At 43.6% G+C, this 23,953-nt stretch overlaps 1 protein-coding gene across 1 annotated transcript in view; it reads left to right on the forward strand.

The window, feature by feature from the left end:
- Window positions 1-4,920: 4,920 nt before the first annotated feature.
- Window positions 4,921-23,953, forward strand: part of CDC5L (cell division cycle 5 like) — a 65,357-nt gene continuing 46,324 nt past the window's right edge. The window contains exons 1-5 of the mRNA XM_050786922.1: window positions 4,921-5,271; window positions 7,657-7,760; window positions 9,796-9,957; window positions 10,565-10,692; window positions 13,443-13,542. Of these exons, the coding sequence (XP_050642879.1) occupies window positions 5,227-5,271; window positions 7,657-7,760; window positions 9,796-9,957; window positions 10,565-10,692; window positions 13,443-13,542 (539 nt within the window). The 5' untranslated portion in view covers window positions 4,921-5,226. The remainder of the gene's footprint in view (window positions 5,272-7,656; window positions 7,761-9,795; window positions 9,958-10,564; window positions 10,693-13,442; window positions 13,543-23,953) is intronic.

Below are 23,953 nucleotides of genomic sequence, written 5' to 3' on the forward strand. Positions count from 1 at the left end.
CAATGCATAATGACATTTTGATAAACTCTAAACTGCATATATGATGGTGGTACCGTAAGATTATAATACCATATTTTTACTGTATCTTTTCTTTATTTATTGTTTTGCCAATGTCTTTTTTAAACAATTATTAGAAGACATTTTACTGATAAACGTTTTTACTATACCTGTTCTATATTTAGATACACAAATGCCATTGTGTTACAACTGCCTATGGTATTCAGTACAGTAACATGCTGTATAGGTTTGTAGCCTAGGAGCAAGGGGTTATATATACCATATGGCCTAAGTGTGTAATAGACTACTGCATCTAGGTTTGGCGTGAGTACATTCTATGATGTCCTCACAACAGTGAAATCGCCTAACGATGCATTTCTCAGAATGTATCCCTGTCATTAAGTGACACATGACTGCATTTGCAAAGCAGGATAATATTTTTATGTAAATTATTATGCATGTTTATTTGGGGAGATGGTGAAGATTGTGAGAGTCATTAACCCTGCCTCTAAACTATGCCTTGCTGTTGCCATAGGCTTTTGCCCCTAATTTTAGCCCTTTCCTGCATAGTTTCTTGGTGGTAAAAAAAACTGGGTGAAAGGGAAACTAGAATTTTGATTGCTTTCTCTGCTAAGTAAATGTCAATCCATTCAGAACCAGCTCCCCAGAGAGGGGTGAGGGATAGGGAAATGGGGACAATACAACCTAAAAATCCTCCTGCTAACATCTCTGGTTGCCCTTTGTAAGTCGAATGGACTTTTAACCTCTTTTTCCTGAGCCAGAGTTTCTCAAATTGTGTTTCATGAGTGTCAATAGATATATAAGAAAAAAGGTTTTTAGGGTCAAATTAGTTGGGAAACGCTATATAGTAAGTCCTCACTTTTATCATTGATAAGTTTTTGGAAACTGCAACTTTAAGCAAAAGGATGTATAATGTAATCAATTTTACCATAGGCTAATTGATACAAACAAGAGTTAAGTTTCTATGGCATATTTCTGGTCACAAAACATCACCAAACTTCTAAATAAAGACAAAAACCCTTCTAATATTGAACAGTGAAGTAAGTGTAAGCTATGCATACATTTAAGAAAGATTAGGCTGGGGCACGGTGGCTCACACCTGTAATTCCAGCACCTTGGGAGGTCGAGGAGGGCAGATCACTTGAGCTCAGGAGTTTGAGACCAGCCTGGGCAACATGGTGAAACCCCAACTCTACAAAAAAAAAAAAAATACAAAATTTAGCCAGGCATGGTGGTGCACGCCTGTAGTCCCAGCTACTCGGGAGACTGAGGTTGGAAGATTGCTTGAGCCTGTGGGGTGGGGGTAAAGGCTGCAGTGACCGAAGATCGTGGCACTGCACTCCAGCCTGGGGCACAGAGTAAGACCCTGTCTCAAAGAAAAGAAAGATTAATAAGAACAAGATAAGTATTCCCGCTTATTCCAGTTCAGGGTGATAGGTGGCCAGAGCCTATCCCAGCACAAAGCAGCAATCAGCTCTGCACAGGACACAGGACACCATCCCATTGCAGGGCACACTCACACACACCCACATTCACTCAGACTGCAGGCTTGCAAATGAACCTCACCTGCACAGCTTTGGGATGTGGAAGGAAACCAGGGTATCTGGAAGAAACCCACACAGACAGTGGCCCTGGCCTCAAGTGGATTTTTTTTTTTTTTTTTTTGAGATGAGGTCTCACCCCAGGTGGAGTGCAGTGGTGTGATCATGGCTCACTGCAGCCTCGACCACCCAGGCTCAAGTGATCCTCCCATCTCAGCCTCACAGGTAGCTGGGATCACAAATGTGCACCACCACACCCAGCTAATATTTAATATTTTTGTAGGGACGGAGTCTCACTATGTTGCTCAGGCTGGTCTCAAACTCCTGGGCTCAAGCAATCCTCCTGCCTTGGCCTCCCAGAGTGTTGGAATTACAGGCATGAGCCACTATGCCTGGCCTCATCAATGTTATCATGAAACGATCTTGCACAAAATGATGTTATTCAAGGATTTGCTGTATTAGCAAAGGAGTGTATTGGCTTCCTAGGGCTGCCACAACAAAGTACAATAAACTAAGTACAATTAAAACAAGATAAATGTATTCTCTTACAGTTCTGGAGGCTGGGAGTCCAAAATCAAAGTGTCAGCAGGGCTGGCTCCTTCTTGGAGCTCAGAGGGAGAATGTGTTCCATGCCTTCTCCTGCCAGTGGCTGCCAGAATCCTTGGCATTCCTTGACTTGGACCTGCATCACTACAGTCTCTGCCTCCTTCTTCCCATGATATTCCCCCTGTGGGTCTGTATCTTTTTTCTTCTCCACTTATACGGACACTAGTCATTGGATTTGGGGACAACCTACTCCAGTATGATCTCATTTTAACTTGATTACATCTGCAAAGACTCTATTTCCAAATAAGGTCACATTTATAGGTATAGCAGGGGTTAGGACTTGAACATATCTATTTTGGGGGAATACAATTGAACTCTCAACAGGCAGAAACAGATTTTTTTCATCTGACAGCTTCTTACAGGTTTTAATTTCAGTGACTCTGCAAGAGGGGAGGACATACAAACCATTTTTTTTTTTAAAGACATATTTTATGTAACTGGTGTTCTAAGGAACATGTTTGGGGAAAAATGCCTTGGGTGAGTGAGGAGACTATTTAGCAGTGGCCACTCACTTTACCAAAGATTCGCAGTGACCGACCATATAGTCTGGTTCCCTGATGGTAGATGCTTCTTATGGCTGTCCCTCAAAAGATTATTGGCAGTCCCTGGAGCCTCTTTGTAAGGGTTCCCATACCTGGCTGGTGAGACTGCAGTAGTATGACGGGGGAGACCGGCCAAGCAGGGCATCCTGGAGGACAGTGTGTTTGCGTTCTGATGTTTGTGGCTACAGTGCTCTGGTTTCAGACATCCTGGGACTTCCACGATGTTGCATTTTCTGAATTCTGAAAGGGGATATACAATCTGATTCAAAGGTGAAATGAGGGACAGTTGACAGGGCTGTTTTATTTGGATGAGTAGGTTGTACAATGCATGTCTCTAGGGGTGGAATTCACATAGTGGAGATGGTAGATCCAATTTTCTTGTAATAGAGTGTCCTGTTCTCAGAACGCCAGTATTTTGTGACAATTTTCCAGCAGGTGGCATAAAGTGTCTTGAGGAAGGGGCACCTTTTTCTAGTTCTCACAAAGGTGACATATGGTATAGAGGTGGCCCTGAATGGAAGGAGAAGCCATCATCAACTCTTGGAATGTGAGATCTGAAAGGCCTCTGAGAGAGTATTGATCCATCTCTGGAATTGTTAGGACTCTTGCTTACAAATAATAGAAACCCAATTCTAACTGGCTAACACCAACAGGAAACTAATAATCAGAATGCAAGAACAGGAATGCAGCTGGGACTCAGGAGCATGCTGGATCCAGGTACTCTGACATGGTCAGGACTTACATTTCCCTCTTTACCTGCTTTTTTCCCTTAATCTAAAACATGGTGGTAGACAACTCCTGGGTGTCACATGGTGGATGCTCAGCAGTCAGCAGAGACTGACCTCCTCTATGCTCCAGTGTTAAACTCTCAAAGACCTAGTATTTCATAGCACAACAGGATGACTATAGCAAAAAATAATTTAATTGTACATTTAAATTAACTGAAATATTATAACTGGATTGTTTGTAAAACAAAAGATAAATGCTTGAGATGGATACCCCATTTACCCTGATGTGATTATTATGTATTGTATGCCAGTATTAAAATATCTCATGTACCCCATAAATACATGTACTATGTAACCACAAAAATTAAATATAAAAAATTAAAAAAACTGCCCCGTTACAGGAGAGGTCCAAATGAAAACACTTTGAGTTTAACTGGCCACAGGTCCGATGGTTTCCTATCCACCACACAGGTAAATAGCTCAAGGGCGGGCTGCCCGCCAGCATAAACCTTTGAGTGGCAAATACTACCAGGGTGGCCATGGAAAATGCCCTCTTGCCGACCATAATTGTACAGAATGTGTGTAAATAAAAGCTAAAAGGAAAAAGAAAGAAAATTCTTTAGCTCTTTCAGAAGAGGCAAACGGAGAAATGAGAAATATAAAGAGTTAGGCACTATAAAAATACTAAATACTATAAATAGGGCATTTCCCAACCCACTAAATATTTTGATATTTTCCAGGGATGGAGCCAGAGATGTTCTGGAATGGTGAAGAAGGAGACTGCATGAATAATTGGGGTGGGATAGCAGAGAGTTTGCCAATCCCTACCTCACTGGGTTTTAGTTATGTTTCAGTTAATCTGCCTCATTTATGAGGCAGGTATTGTTAGTTCCACTTTTCAGATGAGGATACTGAGATTCAGTAAGGTTATTACCCAAACGTACGAGAAAGTCAAGATTTCACAAGATTTCAACCCAACTCGAGTTTTCTAATACCAGTGCATATCAACGGTATTATTAATCCAGACTGAGCGATGAATTAAAAACTCTGACGTGACGCTTCTGCGGGTTTCTGGAACAAGCATGGATCACCTGGGGACGGGGTGAAGTTGGCGTTGCCCTCCTTGCAATAATAGATGCTATTGTGTTGGAGCAGTTATTATGGATCAGATACTGTGCTGGGTCTATGATCTCATTTAGTCCTTACGACAATCCTGTGAGGTTGGCATTACTATGTTCTCTATTTTACAGGTTAGGAAACTGAGCCTTAAATAAACTACTGGCTTTTCCTGAGTATTCTGTGAATAAATTCCTATTACTGAAATACTTAAAAGAGCTAGATTAATAAATTAACAAAGCCCTCTTCGTAGCAACTGTGCTGAAATTCCACACGCGTGGCGTTCCCAGCCTCTGCCACTCGGTGACGTTACGATCAATCCCACCACTTTGTTCTCAGCCAAGCTCCACCGCCGCTATCTCGCGAGAGCCGTAGTTTCTTCCATTCGGTTCTGGACATGCGCGGGGCGTAAGGCGCTTTGGCCAGAGTGGTTTGATGGTTTTTTGTCAGTCTTCCTACAGCTGAGCTTCCACAAGACACTTTTTCCCTTTCAGCCACCCCAGATCTCGCGAGACTTGCTTTTTGCTTTCCCCCTCCCACCTTGCGCCTGCGCAGGTCTTCAAAGCAGAAGGTCGCGCTTGGAGGAAGTGGCGGCTTTGAGTCCCGTGGCCCAAGCGCCGTTACTACTTCTCTGAACCTCCTGTCGGCTGCTTGCCGAGACACCCTGCCGCCAAGATGCCTCGAATTATGATCAAGGGGGGCGTGTGGAGGAACACCGAGGTAAGTCTCCTTTTCCCGCCGTCCGCTGCCCTCCGCTCCCCTCTAGCGGCTTTTGCGCACGCGCGCGGAGCTTGGGTAGGCGAGGAGGAGACCCTGTGGCATCTGCGTGGAGGGCAGCCTGGGGGCGGACCCGCGGGGCCCTTTACGTGTGTCGGGGCCCTTTCCGTGTGTCCGGCCCCGTGTTGTGCGAGCGCCAGTGGGACAGGGACCGTGATGTAACCACCTGGCTTCTCAGCTCCAAGCTCACTTGTTAGGCCCTTAGTGAACTTTTGTTGACTTGAATACGCCCCCTCCCACCCCCGCGCCCCTGGAGGAACTCAGAGTTCCAACTCAGCGAGAGTTGGTCCCCTGGGGCACCATCCACTCTTAGTCCGTAGTCCGGGCATCACGGCTCTGTCCGATACTCAGAAATAAAGAAGTTGCCGTGGCCACAACTTTGTTTCTTCATTGACTTCCTTGCAGAGGGGAAGCAGTTTGAGTACCAGGTTCAGAGAGCCCGTTACCGCGTCTCTCTGGTTACCTGTTATCAGGGCATAACCTGTCTGCCATCCCGACAGATCCCAAGGTCTGGCTCTTTCTGTCACTGCCTTTGCCTGGATGGAAGCCAGAAAGGAAAAACTGCTTAGGATAGTCTCTGCTTCCAGAAACGTAGTGGATAGTGCCATTGGTGAGCCAAAGGGCAGTAGAGTGGGAGTGAAATAGAAATTAGATTTTAGTGCATTTTGTGTTCAAAGTGTACCGAATTTATCAGTTTCTGGAGCACATCATATCTTTTCATGCTCCGTGTCTTTTTTTCGTTAAATTTTATGCCTTCTTTTTTTTACGTCTTTTGCCTTCCTAGCACTTGGCATCTTTATGATCATCCTTCAAACCTAGGTCAGAAACACTTATTGGAATCTTTGTAAGAGTTAGTTGCACCCCCAGTATTCTCATGGTACCTTTTTCTTCCGTTTGTTAAAGCTTGCTTTGTCATTTTGTAAGCATCACATCCTCTGTGTGGTACTGGTTAAGTTTCTTAACTTCTGAGAGCCTCAGTTTTCTAATTTCTCTAAATTGGGATAATAATACTTACCTCACTTGAGGATTACACGAGTTAATACGTTTGGAATATTTAGAACAGAGTAGGGCACATAGTAGCCTCTGAGTAAGTGCTGGTTGCTCTTTCACCTCACCAGATGGCATTGCCAGAGGACCAGGTCTTGGTATCCCTAGAACCTAGGACAGTAACCAGCATGAAGTAGGTTGCTTGACAGGTGTTTGCAGAATGAATCAAGTAGAGTAGGTATCTGCTGTATCTGTTTAGTTGAAAATGTATTTAAGTGTAGTAGTACTGCAACCGAGTTACAAATACAGACAGTGAAAACTGCCTCAGCTTGCTCCGAGGGAAGCAGTCTGTTTCAGTTTGAGAAGAGATGATTTCTGAGGGAGAGACAGATATAAAATCAAGTAACAGTAGGATTCCTATGCAGTGGTCAAAGCTCTGCAGTCTTTTTAAAACATTATCTTTGATCATGGGAGATGCAGAGGATGGAGTGGGGTATCTCAAGAAGCATGTACCTCAAATGCAATGTGGGAAAAAAAGCCTAGAAGTAAAATCGCCCAAGTGCATGCATCTGTGACTCCATTAACCTTCTTGTCTGTGACTTGGCTTGCCAGGCTGCCTTGAGATTGGCGCATTCCACGTTGTGATGGGTGCCCTGGTGATATGGTATCCAGAGACGGGGGGGTCTCTGGAAGGAAAGCTGACTGGTGGGGTTGGGGTAGAAATATTTAATTCTTAGGTTAGACCTGAGATTTGGGTCATAAGTAGGGTTAAGGGACTGGCGGGGAAATGCCATGTGTAAACTTGAAACAGGAAGCTTGGATTGGAGAATACATTCACCAGAGTCCCAACTTGCTTCTTGAGGCCTGGATATGTCCTGTTTGATAAGACCTTTCCTGAAGACCTGTTTCAAGGCAGATGTTGCGGAAGTGTTTTTTGAGTGACTATAAATGAATGAGTTATATCTTTTTGTTGTTGTTGTGTTTTTTAGTTGTCCTTTTTGAAGAGAAGGACAGCCACACGTTGAAGAATACTTTTTCTTAATCTTTGTCGTAAAGTAGGGTTTCTCAGATTGGGCTATTCCCATTCCCAATTTATTGAAGAGTGTGGTGTAAGGGTGGGTAGATGTCTTTCTAAGGGATTTCTTCTTAATTTCTTAATTCTTGGTTGCTGTTTATTATTATAGTTAATGAGGTTTTCATCCTTAGTCTTTTAACCTAGGGGGTGTGAATGTGCATGTTATGTGTCTGTCTCTCCAACAGCCCTATCACAGTTAATTTAAATTTTGTGTTTTCTCACTTTGAGTTTTGTGACTGAATGTACTCTTTGGCAAATTTTTTTAGGATGAAATTCTGAAAGCAGCGGTAATGAAATATGGGAAAAACCAGTGGTCTAGGATTGCCTCATTGCTGCATAGAAAATCAGCAAAGCAGTGCAAAGCCAGATGGTATGTACCAGTTTAATAAGTGGAAAACAGAAAAGGAGCTTAATCGTGATGATGGAAAATGTCAGCTCTGTGAACCTTATCAAAGGAAGCAGACATCATGATATAACAAGGCATGGAGTGGGAGATGGAATTTGGATTTTTGACTTAGCTGTCACTTTCTTCCTGTGTAATCTTAGGCAAGCCATTTTTCTATCCCTCTCCCCTGCCCTTGTCTTCTCCCAATTAGGGATAATAATACTTGGTGCTAACTGATAGAGATGTGAGGTGTCATCTAAATGGGTTAATGTATTTGAGAGTGCTTTGTGAAGCATACAAAGTCTACTTTCAGGGACAGATGAGCCCCAGCTTGTAAATTAATTGTGTTCTAGAAGTGCATAAGTTAGCTGTTTTAGGACTTACTTTCTCAAAGAAATAAGTGATAACGGCTGATTTTCCAAATGAGCCTACAGTAGTTGAGTTTCCTCATAATGCAGTTGAAATATTATATATTTTATAGTTAATATGTTATATATTAAGCATATTTAATATGTTATATATGTTAAAACATAAGCCAGCCCTGAGCCTGTGGTGTCACCTCTTTTTTATTTTTATTTTTTGAGACGGAGTCTCACTCTGTTGCCCAGGCTGGAGTGCAGTGCCGTGATTTCGGCTCACTGCAAGCTTCGCTTCCTGGGTTCACGCCGTTCTCCTGCCTCAGCCTTCCCAGTAGCTGGGACTACAGGCTCCTGCCACCATTCCCTGCTACTTTTTTGTATTTTTCGTAGAGACGGAGTTTCACCGTGTTAGCCAGGATGGTCTCTCCTGACCTCGTGATTCACCCGCCTCGGCCTCCTGAAGTGCTGGTATTACAGGTGTGAGCCTCTGCGCCCGGCTAGTGTCACCTCTTAAATGATAGGATAGTGGACACGTGAAGCTATTTAGTGTGTTCTTAGCATGAGTTATTTAGCACCATCCCCCAACTCATGTGGCGTTAGGAAAATACTTTGGATTGTACAAGAATGACCTAATTTCCTCGGCACCTGTGTAGGGGAAAGGATCAGAATGTAGAGATTGGCCAGGTGTGGTGACTCACATCTGTAAGCCTAGCACTTTGGGAGGCCAAGGCTGGGATCACCTGAGGCCAGGAGTTTGAGACCAGCCTGGCCAACATGGTGAAAACCCCGTCTCTACTAAAAATACAAAAATTAGCCCGGTGTGGTGGCTACTTGGGAGACTGAAGTGGGAGGATCGGTTGAACCCAGGAGGTGGAGGTTGCAGTGAGCTGAGATGGTGCCACTGCACTCTAGCCTTGGTGACAGAACGAGGCTTTTTTCCATCTCAGAAAAAAAAAGAATGTAGAAATTGGCTGTTAAAGAGGAAGATGATTTTTAGGCTGAAGAAATGGTCCCGATTTCTGTTTGTCTTAGTGGTACCAGTTCCTGCTCTCATATTTGGTAGGACGTAAGTCCTGTTTGCCTGCCTGTCATCCAGCTAAGTAGACTGGATGGAAAAGGTGTGCTGGGTGGGGAATTAGGAAAGACGGAGGGGATGTCGTAGTAGTTTTACTTAAATTTTAAAACATATCAAATGAAAGGATACGGTGAATTTAGTGAGTGTAAGTCAAATGCTTAAAGAAATAAGCCTTGGTGTGAGAACCAAAGCATGAGAAAATAGTATGAAAACTGGAAACACTGTACAAAACGTGAGGTTGTATTGTCTTCCAAATATTTCAAAATTTCTAGAAAAGTGTAAAAATAAATAAAAACAAATGATAGTTGAGAAAGAAAGCATATGATCATGATACAGTGAAGTAACCTTTTTTAACCATTACTAATCTTGCATAATTAAAATAAAATAGAATGTGATGAGATGGGGAATATTGGCTGGGTTAAGTGTGACCACACAGCAAATATTCTGTTGTCAAAAAGAACAGTTTTAGTAATTGAAGGATGAGAGCATTTGTTTTTCAGACACTAGAAGTCAGTGCATCCATTGTGCAAATTCGATGTTTATGCCAGGTAACTGACTAATATATAAAATGATCTATTTTTAATAGGTATGAATGGCTGGATCCAAGCATTAAGAAGACAGAATGGTCCAGAGAAGAAGAGGAAAAACTCTTGCACTTGGCCAAGTTGATGCCAACTCAGTGGAGGACCATTGCTCCAATCATTGGAAGAACAGCGGCCCAGTGCTTAGAACACTATGAATTTCTTCTGTAAGTGAATCTTCAGAAAGAGCATAGAATATATGTATATGTTCTGAAAGAGGCTGAATAAACTTTGAGTATTTTTTCTCTTAAACTTTTAATTATGGATGTGAGTAAAGCCAAAGCTAAAGCCATTGGATAATATTTTCCAAATCTCAGATGGTTGATCAAAATTATGCCTTCTATTATATACTTCCTAAAATAATAATTTAAAAGATTTATACAAGTCATGCATGTTAATCATAAAAAATCCGGGGAAAAAATAGTAAAAGAGCAAATAAAAGTCACCCATAATCACACTGCTAAGAATTAACTACTGGAACGTTTTGGTTCTTTACTAATAGTTTTTTTTTTTTTTTAAATTTGTATGGCTGTACTGCATTTGTGACTAGGATCTGTTTGGGTCCTATTTCAGAGTGGTTGAAACCAGTCACTGAAAGTAACAAATTTTAATATCATTTATTTCAGATGAAATGATAGTAAAAAGGCTTTATGTTGTTAAAGCCCATCCATTGTTTTCTTAGGGGGGGAAAAAGAGTGTCAGAACTTGGAAATCTGGTAATTTTAACACTAAATGGTATTATAGTGTGAGTAACTCCTATGGGCTTTTTTCTAGGGATAAAGCTGCCCAAAGAGACAATGAAGAGGAAACAACAGATGATCCACGAAAACTTAAACCTGGAGAAATAGATCCAAATCCAGAAACAAAACCAGCGCGGCCTGATCCAATTGATATGGATGAGGGTAAGTGTATGCTTTGAGGAATTTATTTCTTTGGTAACTGTAAACTCCTCTGGCCTTTTTGTAACTCTTTTAGTTCCTTTCTTAACTCCTCTACTTTAGAATTCTTTTTTTTTTTTTTTTTCCTGAGACAAGGTCTTGCTCTGTTACCCAGGCTGGAATAAAGTGGCACAGTTATGGTTCACTGCAGTTTTGACCTCCTGGGCTTAAGCAGTCCTCCCACCGCAGCCTCCTGAGTAGTTGAGACTACAGATTTATGCCGCTATACCTGGCTCATTTTTAAATTTTTCTGTAGAGATGGGGTCTCCCTGTGTTACCCAGGCTGGTCTCAAACTCCTGGGCTTAAGCTGTCCTCCCTTTTCTGCCTCCCAAAGTGTTGAGATTATAGGTGTGAGCCACTATACCTGGCCCCCAATTTTGTCAGCGGTGCTCTTATTCTAAGTATCTTTCCAAATATGTCCAGTGTTTTCTGTTATAGAGTAGTTGCTTTTTCTGAACAGTGCCCCTTCATCTTCTGTTTCTTAAGTTCAGTTAATTAAGCAGTGTTACTGGGTGTGGTGGTGTGTGCCTGTAGTGCTAGCTGCTAAGGAAGTTGAGATGGGTCGATCTCTTTAGCCCAGGAGTTGAAGGCCAGTCTGGGCATCATAACCTCTTGAGCCTAGATAGAAGTTGGAGGCCAGCCTGGGCAACATAATGAGACCCTGTCTTTAAAATTGATAGTGTGATTCTATTGTGTAGATTTTTCAGAGGCTAGAGGTGAGCCCTTGAGGATTCTATTTCTCATTCCTATTCTATAGAGACAGACAACAAGTCTCAGTCCTCCTATTAATTACTTATTTGACTATAGGCAAGTTATTTATTCTGTGTGAGAAGGCAACACTGTGAGACAGTGATGGAGACTTAACAGTGATTCTGTGAGGCATTGAATCGGGGATTCCACAATAGAAAGTATATGGAATCAACTTAAGTGTCCATTAATGGGTGAATGGGTAAAGAAAATGTGGCTGGGCATGGTGGCTCACGCCTGTAATCCCAGCACTTTGGGAGGCTGAGGTGGGCAGATCACTTGAGCCCAGGAGTTCAAGACCAGCCTGACCAACATGGTGAAACCCTGCCTCTATAAAAAATACAAAAATTAGCCAGGTATGGTAGCGCATGCCTGTAGATCCAGCTACTGGGGAGGCTGAGGTGGGAGAATCACTTGAGCCCAGGAGGCTGAGTTTGCTGTGAAGCGAGATCAAGCTACTGCACTCCAGCCTGGGCAACAGAGCAGGACCCTGTCTCAAAAAAAAAAAAAAAAAAAAAAAAAAAAAGGTGGTACACACACACGAATACTATTTGGTCATAAAAAGCAATGAAATCATGTCATTTGCAGTAACATGGATGGACTAGAAGTCATTATGTTAAGTGAAATAAGCCAGGCATAGAGAGACAAATACTGCATGTTTTCACTCATATGTGGCAGCTAAAAGCGTTGATCTCATGGAAGTAGAGAATAGAGTGATAGATGCCAGAGGCTAGGTATGGTGTGTGGGTGGGAGAGCAGGATGAAGAGAGGTTGGTTAATGGGTACAAACATAGATGGAAAGAAACAAGTTATAATGTTTGATAGCAGAATAATTGGGTGACTGTAGTTAGTAATGGTGTATTACATATTTCATAGTAGCTGGAAGAGAGGTCTGAAATAAATACTCAAGGTGATGGATACCCCAGATACCCTGACTTGATCATTATACATTCTATGCATGTAACAAACTCTCACATGTACCCTATAAATGTGTAAAGTATGATGTATCAGTTAACAGAATCAGGAATTGGATTTTCAACCCGTGTGTGTCACCTCTTAGCTGTTTGACCTTACACAAGTCATAAAATCTCTCTGAGCTTTAATTCCCTTTCTTGCTAGATGGGGAATCTTAATACCTGCTTTACCTTAGCAGGGTTGTTGTGAAGCCCTCAGTGAATATTTGTTGAGTTTCTGAAATGTAAACTTTGAATGTAGTGGTTCCCAAAGGCAGACTGTGGCTAGGCTGGCTGCATCATTATCACAGGGGGAGCATTTAAAAATAGAAGTATCAGGGCTTCTCCTGTATGTACTGAGACAGTACATCTGGGGTGGTGTGGGAGGCAAGGGAAGAGCAGTTATCTTGGAATCTGAGTATTTTACAAGTTCCCATGTGATTTAATTGGACAGCCTTGCATAGGAATTGTTCTAAGGCATCAATAGTGGCATGTGTTATTCTGTTCTATAGAGCCATGAAAAATGTATTGGAGGAGAGAAATTGTTCTGAGGGGAAAAAAAAGTATCTAATGATAGCAATTCTCTCATAATTAAATAGTTTTTACCCTGTTTCACAATTTGTGCTGTGCCAGTTAGTTGATGATAATGAAGGATATAATAATTGTAGCTGCTGTTTAATGAATACTTGCTGGATGCTTTACATATTTCATTTTACTTAGCTCTTCTGAAAATCCTTGTGAAATAGGAATTGTTATTCCAATTTTATAGGGAAACATGCTTAGGGAGGGTAAGTAAGTGACTAAGGTCACATAGCTAGCAAGTGGTGGGCCTGATTTTTAACCTAGGTTCTTTGACTTCAAAACTCAAGCTGTTTCCATTATGCTACACCATAAAATCAGTATTTTTTTTTTTCTCATTTTGAGCAATAGAGTGTCTGTCTCTTACATACCTTGCTTCTGAAGTATGTAAGAACTAAGAAAATACTTAGTTTTTCTTCTTTTAATTTTGGCAGATGAACTTGAGATGCTTTCTGAAGCCAGAGCCCGCTTGGCTAATACTCAGGGAAAGAAGGCCAAGAGGAAAGCAAGAGAAAAGCAATTGGAAGAAGCAAGGTATGTGTGTATATAGGAATAAAAAGCAAAGTGTTTTTCTCATGTAATGATCAACACGGAATACTTCTGTGACCAGATATGTGTTTTTTTTTTTTTTTTTCCCGCCCCACCAGCAAGCAGGCAGTCAATTCTGCAGTGGATAGCTGGGTGTCCTCTATTTCAGTTAATTCTAATACTGTTTTCCTGGAGATAGCTCCATATCTTACAGGTTGAGGACTTAGTCCCACAAGACTGAACCCCAGTTTTGATGCTGACCCTAAGCCCCAGGTTATTTATTTATTTTTTTGAGACGGAGTCTTGCTCCGTCGCCCAGGCTGGAGTGCAGTGGCGCGTTCTGGGCTCACTGCAAGCTCCGCCTCCCGGGTTCACGCCATTCTCCTGCCTCAGCCTCCCGAGTAGCTGGGACTACAGGTGCCCGCCACCTCGCCCGGCTAGTTTTTTGTATTATTTTTAGTAGAGCCGGGGTTTCACTGTGTTAGCCAGGAAGGTCTCGATCTCCTGACCTCGTGATCCGCCCATCTCGGCCTCCCAAAGTGCTGGGATTACAGGCTTGAGCCACCGCGCCCGGCCGCCCCAGGTTATTTTGCTTGTGTTTGTGACCAATGAGCCAGGTTCCACTGCCCCCACCTCGGGTTCCATTCATTTGCTAGAGGGCTCACAGAACTCAGGGAAACACCCACATTTACTGGTTTATTACAAAGGATATTTTAAGGATACAAATTAACATTCACATGAAGAGACACACAGGGTGAAGCCCGGAAGGGTCCTGAGTGCCGGCGCTTATGTCCCATTGAAGCTGGGGTATGCCACCCTCTCAGCAAGTGGGTGTGTTCTTGTTCACCTTTTTGGAAGCCCCCATGTATTTGGCTGCCCACAAGTTCTCCAGACCCTGTCCTTTTGGGTTTTTATGGAGGCTTCATTAAATAGGCAAGGTTCATTACGTCATTGGCCATTGCTTATCAACTCAATCTTCAGCCCTTCTCCCCTCTCCTGAGGTTGGAGGCGGGGAGCTGAAAGTCCCAACCCCTCTAGTCCTGCCGTGGTCTTTCTGGTGACTGCCAGCTATCAGTCAACTCATTAACATGCAGAAAGACACTTATCACTTGGAAGAGTCCCAGGATTTTAGGAGCTGTATTGTTGGAAACACGGATGAAGACCAAATACGTTATTTCACAATGTCACAGTGTGCTTGTCTGCATTCACAGTTCAATAATTATTCTAGGCATCCTTAGGACCAATAAAACTGCATGATTTATTAACCCTGTTGGGTGAATGATAATTGGAATTGTCCAGTTCCCATTTCACTAGTATTCTTTACCTTCTTTATTTCTCTGAAAATATCTTGTGTTTTTTTCTCCTAACCATTTCAGAATAGTTATAGAAAACCATATTTCAAAAAAAATTTAAGCTATAGCAGAAGTAATGCCCAGTTTATCCAGTATGTTGAGTGTGTTCTGTTGGCATATGAGACATTCATTTGTTGTAGCTATTTCGGAGTCAGATGACTGTAGGACACACAAGATTATGTGTCTTTTGTATGACTGCCAATTAGTTACTTTCCTTGATTGGTATTGGAAAGGCACTGGCTGTGAAACAGGAAACTTGGCTGAACAAAGAGGGAATTAATGAGCCTAGAACCAAATTTTAGGTCCTCATAGAAATCTGTATTTAAAAAGTAAATGAATATATATTACACATTGTCTTTCACCCAGGATTTTCTTCTCTTTCCCTTTTTTCCTTTTGGCTAAGTCCATGATATCAGTTCTAATAGCCCAGAAACCAGGATGATGTCACTAAAGAGCAAATCTGGACTGCGTAACAGCTTATTAGCTTCTGGGATTCAGGCCCTAGAATAACCTCCCTATTCTATAGAGTGCCCCTTGTGGCCCCCAGGTTGGCCTGCTGGTTCTTCTTGACCTGATGACTAGCATTGTGTTGTAATTAATGGCTTTGAAGTGCCAGATCCTGGGATGGAGGATTTTTTAATGCCTCAGGATGCATGTTGACAGAGCTGGCCCATTGCTAGCCTAGAATAGTTAGCTTATTTGGGGGTATTAGCTGCCTGGGACAGTAAACAGAAACCAAGAGGAGGTACTAACTTTTCTACCATTCTTGGCCACCTCTCTATTCTGTGTACTCTTTAGAGTTAGGTACTGTGAGTAAGGTTGAAAAAAAATCACTTTTCCATTTTTATCCATGGTTGTAGGGGACCAAATTTTTAGAGCCCTTTAACCATGTGGTTTGGGCCAGGGACACAGCAAATGCATATGTGAAAAATCTCCAAGTGTGGCTAGCATTGATTGCTTTAAATAAAATTTGCAGATTTTAATTTACCCTATAATTTCTTGTAGGCATTCTTGTAGAATCTACACATCTTTATAAGTTATATTGTAACAGGCTGGATTGGCCTCTATGCAAAGTGCAGTGCAGGGCTGTTTGCTTTAAAATGTTAAATTACAAATCTACCTTACAACTTAAAGCAGTTTTTTATTGATTATAAAAGTAACACATTTTTCCTTCCAGTATTGTTAATGTTCTCATTTTGGGACATAGGTGATATAATGCTATATGGCTTGGTTATATTCATTTAGCGTTATGATGTAAAGGTTTTCTAATGTGGTTTGAAGTCTTTATTTCCATTATTTATAAATGAAATTACTTTAAAATTTGAAATATATTTTTCTAAACCTTTCTCTCTCTCAACATAGATGTGCATTTATGTGTATATATGTACACAAACATTTATACAAAGTTGGATCATACTGTAGTTTTAATGAGAAGTCAGCTGTAAATCTTACTGAGATTTCCTTGTAAGTGTTGAATCATTTTTGTCATACTGTTTTTAATTTTAATTTTAATTTTTTTAAAGAGAGGGTCTTTGTTGCCTAGGCTGTAGTGCAGAGTTCACTGCAGCCCTGAACACCTGGGCTCAAGCAGTCCTTTGCCTTAGCTCCCTGAGTAGCTGCATCTACAGATGCACACCACCATTCCCACCTAAATAAAAAAAATTTTTTTTGTCGAGACGGAGTCTCGCTGTGTTGCCCAGACTGGTCTTGAACTCCTGACCTCAAGCTATCCTCTTTTCTTGGCCTCCCAAAGTGCTGGGATTGCAGGTGCGAGCCACTGTGACTGGTTTGTCTTACTGCTTTTAAATCTTCTCGTCTTTGACGTTCAACATTTTTAATATGATGTGTCTGTTTGTAGATTTCTTTTTGTTTATCTTACTTGGAGTTCATTGAGCTTACTGGATATGTAGATTAATGTTTTTCAATAAATTTTTCAAAATTTCAGCCGTTATGTATCTGCAAATATTTAATTCTGCTACTTTCACTTCTCTCCTTTGGTACCCCTGTTATGCTTATGTTGGTGCATTTAATAGTGCCACATATTTCTCTGAGGCTCTATTCATATTTCTTCATTCTTTTTCTCTGTTTAGATTGCATAATTGTTACTGCTCTCTCTTAAAGTTTGTTAATTCTTCTGCCAGTTCACATCTACTGTTGAGACTCTTCAGTGAAGTTTACATTTCAGCTTTGTACTTTGTTTTGTTTTGTTTTTTTGAGACAGAATCTCGCTCTGTTGCCAGGTTGGAGTGCAGTGGCGCGATCTAGGCTCACTGCAAGCTCCGCCTCCAGGGTTCATGCCATTTTCCTGCCTCAGCCTCCTGAGTAGTTGGGACTACAGGCATCTGCCACCACACCCAGCTAATTTTTTGTATTTTTAGTAGAGACGGGGTTTCACCATGTTGGCCAGGATGGTCTCGGTCTCTTGACCTCGTGATCTGCCCACCTTGGCCTCCCAAAGTGCTGGGATTACACGCGTGAGCCACCGTGCTCAGCCTGTACTTTTTTTTTTTTTTCTTTTAGACAGCTTTGCTCTGTCACCCTGGAGTGCAGTGGCACGATCTCTGCTCACTGCAACCTCCACCTGCCGGGTTCAAGCGGTTCTCCTGCCTCAGCCTCCCGTGTAGCTGGGACTACAGGCGTGTGCCACCATACTTGGCTGATTTTGTATTTTTAGTAGAGAGAATTTCACCAGGTTGGCCAGGCTGGTCTCAAACTCCTGACCTCAGGTAATCCGCCTGCCTCGACTGTCCAAAGTGCTGGGATTACAGTGTGAGCCACCACGCCTGGCCACTTTTTTTTTTTTTTTAATTACGTAAATTTTTTTTCATTTTTGTTATTTCATTCCCTTTCTAAGTTAGCTGATCAGCTTTGTGCTTTTCAATTTGAGAATTTCCATTTGTTTCTTTTTAAGCATTTTTATCTCTCTTTTTTTTTTTTTTTTTTTTTTTTTTTTTTTTGAGACGGAGTCTCGCTCTGTCACCCAGGCTGGAGTGCAGTGGCGCGATCTCGGCTCACTGCAAGCTCCGCCTCCCGGGTTCACGCCATTCTCCCGCCTCAGCCTCCGAGTAGCTGGGACTACAGGCGCCTGCCACCGCGCCCGGCTAGTTTTTTGTATTTTTAGTAGAGACGGGGTTTCACCATGTTAGCCAGGATGGTCTCGATCTCCTGACCTCGTGATCCACCCGCCTCGGCCTCCCAAAGTGCTGGGATTACAGGCTTGAGCCACCGCGCCCGGCGCATTTTTATCTCTTTACTGATATTCTCTATTTGATGCAACATTGTTATCATACCTTCCTTTACTTCTTGGTTTTCTTTTGTTCTTGGAACATAATGGCTACTTTCAAGTCTGTTAATCTGACATCTGGTTGCACTGTCAGGCAGTTTCTGTTGCTTGCAGTTTTTCTAGCATTTGGGGCATTCTTTCCTGTTTCTTTGCATGTCTTAAATTTCTTGTTGGAAACGAGACATTTAAGATGATATATTGTAGCAATTTTGGGTAATTCCCCAGCCTTCATTTATTATTTGCTTGTTTACTTGTTTGGTGACTGGTTTATTTTATTTTATTTTATGTTTTTGAGATGGAGTCTCGCTCTGTCACCCAGGCTGGAGTGCAGTGGCATGATCTCGACTCACTGCAACCTCTGCCTCCTGGGTTCAGGTAGGTCTCTTGCTTCAGCCTCCAGAGTAGCTGGGATTACAGGCACTCTCTACCGTGCCTGGCTAATTTTTATGTTTTTAATAGAGACAGGGTTTCCCCATGTTGGCCAGGCTGGTCTTGAATTCCTGACCTCAGATGATCCACCTGCCTTGGCCTCCCAAAGTCCTGGGATTACAGGCATGAGCCAGCGTGTCTGGCCAATTTTAGTCTATCTAATTCTTCCCTTCCCTCCTGTGAGAAATGTGAAGCATCTGATGTTGCTCCCCAGGGAGGCAGTCTTGTGTATGCTCACAGACACCCTGAGATGGCATGGTTTGGGCAGGGCTCTCTTTGACGTTCCTTTCCCTGTTAAGTTTCGCTGACTGCCAGCTGTTTGCTGTGTTTTCAACAATGTCTTGGGGCATGAGTTGCACTACAAATTGATCCAGTCAAATTTGGGCTCCTTTCAAGGGATGCTTCCTGATGTCAATGTTTGAGATTTATTCTCACCCCGGGAGGGCTCCTCCCAGCTCTTATTCCCTGTTTCTCTCTGGCAAACTACTAGGCCTACAGATTCACTGATATCTCCATGGAGTCTGTCAAGTGTTTTCCCAGCTTGCCTTTTACCAGAACTTCCACTGTTTTTGAGAGTGCCCTTAGGCTTGAACTTCTCTACACTCTGTTGCAAATGAAGTCCTTTTGTTTGAGGAGAAATGTGGAGCTCAGTTCTATATCCTGCTTCTTCCCCAGGGCTCTGACAGGGCATGTCTCCAAGTGACAGCCCTACTTTATTAGCTGAGTGTTTGGTGGGAAGTGGGGGATGGACAGCAGCCCAAGGTTTCCTTGGCTTGCCCTCCCTGTCCACCCCCAGTGTGGAACCCTCACAGGCTATCAGGGCTCCAGTATTCTCAGCAGCATTTTATCCAAAGCTAGGACTTCTGTTTGGGTGGAGGAAGGAAGGCCGCTTCTCAGCCACTCTTGATGGAACTTTGCCACCAGAAATACTGATGTCCTGCTCCTCCTGGAATGAAAGCCCTTCTGCTGGGAGCTGGAGGGTAGAAGGAGCCCTGGGTTCTTGGCTGCACTTGTGTGGAGTGGGGTCTCTGTTTCTCTGAGCTTGGGGGAAGGAGGGAGTGGGTCTTGATTTAAATATTAGATTCTCGTGTTTCTTACTGAGTTTAAGTAGATTTTCTTGATTTAATGTTTATATAGTTGCTGTATCTGCTTCAGATCCTCTTCAGAGACTTCAATTGGTTGTTTTTAAAATATATATAATTTTCACTATTCTTCCTGGGTAGTGAGTTTATGGAGTTCCTCATGCTGTCATGCTGGAAGTTACTCATAGATACTGTTTTGTAACTTGTTTTCCATCTTTAATATTGTGAATAGCTTTTCTTATGAAATCATTATGTTATGCCCAGACCGTTTGTTCCCCAAAGAAGACCACCAGAGTCCAGAGTCAAAGTCAAGCGGCAAGGATCTTTACTACAAGTTTGAACCTGGTCCCTCCTTTACACAGTATACAAGAGGGCCCCGATCAATGCGAGCGTTTGCTTTTTATAGCCCGAAAGTTGCAGGGGAACAAAGAAATTCTTTTGGCTCCCGCGCTTTCAGTAACCTTGAACGGCTGTCTCCTTATCGGAGACTTTCCAGGTGGTGTTTGTACTGGGCTCAGGGAGTTTTGAGCCTGGGGGCTGAGGAATGTGCCCAGCTCCTTTCATTCCCCCCTTCTTTTTAGATATCTTTAGAGCCAATCTTGGGTCTTATAAGTCTGATTTTGTTTCAGCGTTTACAGGTTGGTATTGGGCTCTGAGGACCATGAGTTGTACGGTGTCAAATTTTTCCCTAACAAATTGTAAAATTCTGTTAACAACACAAGGTCCTACGGTAAGCAGAAATAGTAGACTTAGCAGGGGTCCAAGGAAGGGGGCTAACAGAGAAAACATAGAGGAATTCCACCATTGGTCTGCAGCTGAAGCAAACTGCTGTGTTTTTACTTCAGTGCTTAACTTGCGTAACTGTTGGACCCGGTCCTCTACAAGTCCTGATTCATTTATGTAGAAACAACAGTCTTCTTTTAGAAATATACATGTACCACCTTTTTCTGCAGTGAGTAGGTCTAGGGCTCTCCGGTTCTGCAAGGTTACCTGAGCTAGGGACGTGAGCTGCCGCTGAAGGGAGGCAAGGGACTCAGCCGACTCCTCCATAGCAACGGCAAATTGTTGGTACAACTTGTTACTTTCTATGAGGGTGTGACCTAGGGCTCCCCCCGCCAGTCCGGCCGCAATGAAGGATGCGGTGAGGGAGATTCCTGCAATGAGGGGGAGAAATATGGCTCTTGCAGGTCTTGGTCTAGGGTCTGGGTGAATAACAGCACTAGTCCAGTTACCGGTATACCCTAGGAACTCGCCAGCAGTTAGTAGAGTCAACCGGGGAACTAATGTGACAGGGAGACACAGTAGGTTATTAACAGAAGGACTAGGTAGGTTCTTGGATAAGGTTCCATTACACCAGAAGAATATGCCTGATGGAGCCCTTAAGGTGATATTAGGGGGCGTTGCAGTGATGCTGCAGAGGCTGGAATTGGTTCCTGAGAAACAGTAGGGAAACTTCTCCTGACTGGGGTTTAGGTATAGGGGCACGTTCAGGATAGAGCATACGAGAGGTTTCGGAGGTTGTTAGCTTGGGCAAAGGTAGAGGATCCCCATGGCAGAGGGACAGCGGTTAGCGGTGGACGCCCTAGAGTGGCGCACAGAAAGCAGCCAGACAGGCTATGAAGTCCTGTAAGGTTATCAAGTTCTAGTCCTTCTTGTAATAACTTTAACCAGGAGAAAGGACGTAAGTCTTGTGTTAGTCTGTTTTCCTGTCGTTGGATATTCCCATGGACCAGGGGCAGTACTTGCACTAGGCCTTGCCACAGATAGAGGTGACTGCTAGGCCATGTGGAGGAGGGGGAGTAGTATACAGCCCCATGTTGAGGCGTGGTCCAGCGGGAGTTCCAGGGGTCTCTAACTATTCATGTATATGAAAAGTCTCTATCCCGTCTATGATGGAAGGGCCACTTAGGGTCTAACTGTTTTCTCTCTCCCCAGTAACGGGGTCTCTGGATGTTACAATAGTTATAAGGACAGCCGGCATTTTGGTGCCACCAATAGTGTTTACAATTGTATTTAGTCTGATCAAACTCAAAGCATATTATTGGTGTCATAGGTTTGGCTATTTGAAAACCAGTAAAATTTAGTAGAATTGGGCTGTTGCACCCTGAGGAAGGGCAATCAGCACTGGCCAATAATTTTCCGGGCTTATGAGGTTGTCCAGGGTGGGTTCGGTTTTCATAAAGCCAGAATCTCCAGACAAAGGGATTATGAGCTGGTTTTGTGATTTCTCTAGCGGCCACTAGGGCGACTAACGTTAGGGTTAGACTACCTAACTGCATGTTTGCAGTGAGCTATGCTGCCGGTGCAGGGTGAGTTTTAAGGGGTTGTTCCTAGCTCTGTCCACAGTCCACGTGTCCGGTGCTTCAGCCACCGCCGTGATTGGTCCCAGAAGATCGGAGGTTGGGTCCACTGGTTTGACGTGGGAGTAGTGGATCTACGATGCGATGCCTTCTACCTTCAGGGCGGTGGGTGTGGTTAGGAGTACCTGGAGTGGTCCTTTCCACCTGGGTTCTAGGGTCTCTTGTCGGTGTCGCTTGACCAGGACCCAGTCTCCCGGCTGGTACGGATGGGGTGTCGGCGGGGGACCGGTCTCGTATAGTTCCTTCAGCTTGGGCCAGATTTCTTGATGAATTTTCTGCAAGGCTTGTAGGGAAAATAAGAGTTCAGAGACATTTTCTGTTTCAGACTTGAGCAGATCATCTTTTAGGCCGGGAACTAAGGGTGGGGGTCTGCCATACATAATTTCATAAGGAGTAAGGCCCAGTCTGTAAGGGGTATTACGGGCCCGGAACAGAGCGTAGGGGAGAAGGACCACCCAATTAGCGCCAGTCTCCATAGTTAATTTAGTTAAGGTCTCTTTTAAGGTCCGATTCATTCTCTCTACCTGTCCTGAACTCTGGGGCCTGTAAGCGCAATGTAGTTTCTAATTTGCCCCAAGGATGGAAGCCAAATCCTGACTTACCTTAGTGATGAAGGCCGGCCCATTATCTGACCCTATCTGGATGGGGAAGCCATACCTGGGGAGGATATCTTCCAGGATTTTCTTTGGTACAACCTGAGCAGTTTCTTTCTTGGTGGGGAATGCTTCAGTCCACTCTGAAAAAGTATCTACAAAGACAAGTAAGTACCGATACCCGTATTTTCCTGGCTTTATCTCAGTAAAATCTACTTCCCAGTAGATACCGGGCCTGGTTCCCCTGAGCCTTGTTCCCGTTGCAGCCTGGGATTGGGGGTAGGCGTTGTTAAGCTGACAGACTTTGCAACTTGTCACGATGTTGCTGGCCATCTCGGCTGTATGTCTGAATTTGAGCTTAGAGCGTCTGATCAGGTCTATCATCTGCTGAGCACCCAGGTGGGTGGTTCGGTGGATGTGTTCTAACACTTGTTGTCCTAATTTTTCTGGTAGGATGGTTTGGTCATTAGTGTCAGTCCACCACCCATCCTGGATCTGTTTCAGGGGAAGCTTGTCAATCCACTGGAGATCTTGTTCTGAATAATCAGGGAAACATGGCAAGTCCCGGGGGCCCGGGTCAGGGAGCTGGAGTGCAAGGAGTTGGCTGGGAGCCTTCGCCACCTTTCTTGCAGTTTGGTCTGCCAGAAAGTTGCCTTGAGCAGTTGGAGTAGTTAGTTTCTGATGCCCTGGGCAATGCACAATGGCTAACTTTTCTGGCCTCCATAGGGCTGTTAGCAGGGCTAGGATTTCTTGCTTGTTTTTTATCTCTTTTTCTTCAGCCGTCAGTAACCCCCGCTCCCTGTAAATGGCCCCATGTATATGCGCTGTTGCAAAAGCATATCGGCTGTCTGTATATACCGTCAGCTTTTTCCTCGCCCCTAAGGTAAGAGCTTGGGTGAGCGCTATCAATTCGGCCTTCTGGGCCGATGTCCCCGGGGGCAGGGGTTCCGCCCAGATTACCTCAGTCTCTGAAGTCACTGCCGCTCCAGCGTACCTCTGGCCCTGATGCATGAAGCTGCTCCCATCAGTGAACCAGACGAGGTCGGCGTCAGGAAGTGGGCGGTCCTGCAGGTCTTCTCGAACTCCGTGCACCTGAGCTAGTATCTCGGTGCAGTCGTGGAGTGGGGCGTCCAGGTCCGGATTGGGCAGCAGCGAGGCAGGGTTTAAGGTCGTTGGGGGCAGGAAAGTTATCCCAGGTCTTCATGGAGGGCCTCATCGAACAGGGTAGGAGAGTTTTTGAATCCTTGCGGCAGTCTGGTCCATGTCAGTTGGCCACTTATGCCTCTATCAGGGTCATTCCACTCGAAGGCAAAGAGCT

This window comes from Macaca thibetana, chromosome 4 (assembly GCF_024542745.1).
Source record: "Macaca thibetana thibetana isolate TM-01 chromosome 4, ASM2454274v1, whole genome shotgun sequence".
Taxonomy (NCBI): domain Eukaryota; kingdom Metazoa; phylum Chordata; class Mammalia; order Primates; family Cercopithecidae; genus Macaca; species Macaca thibetana.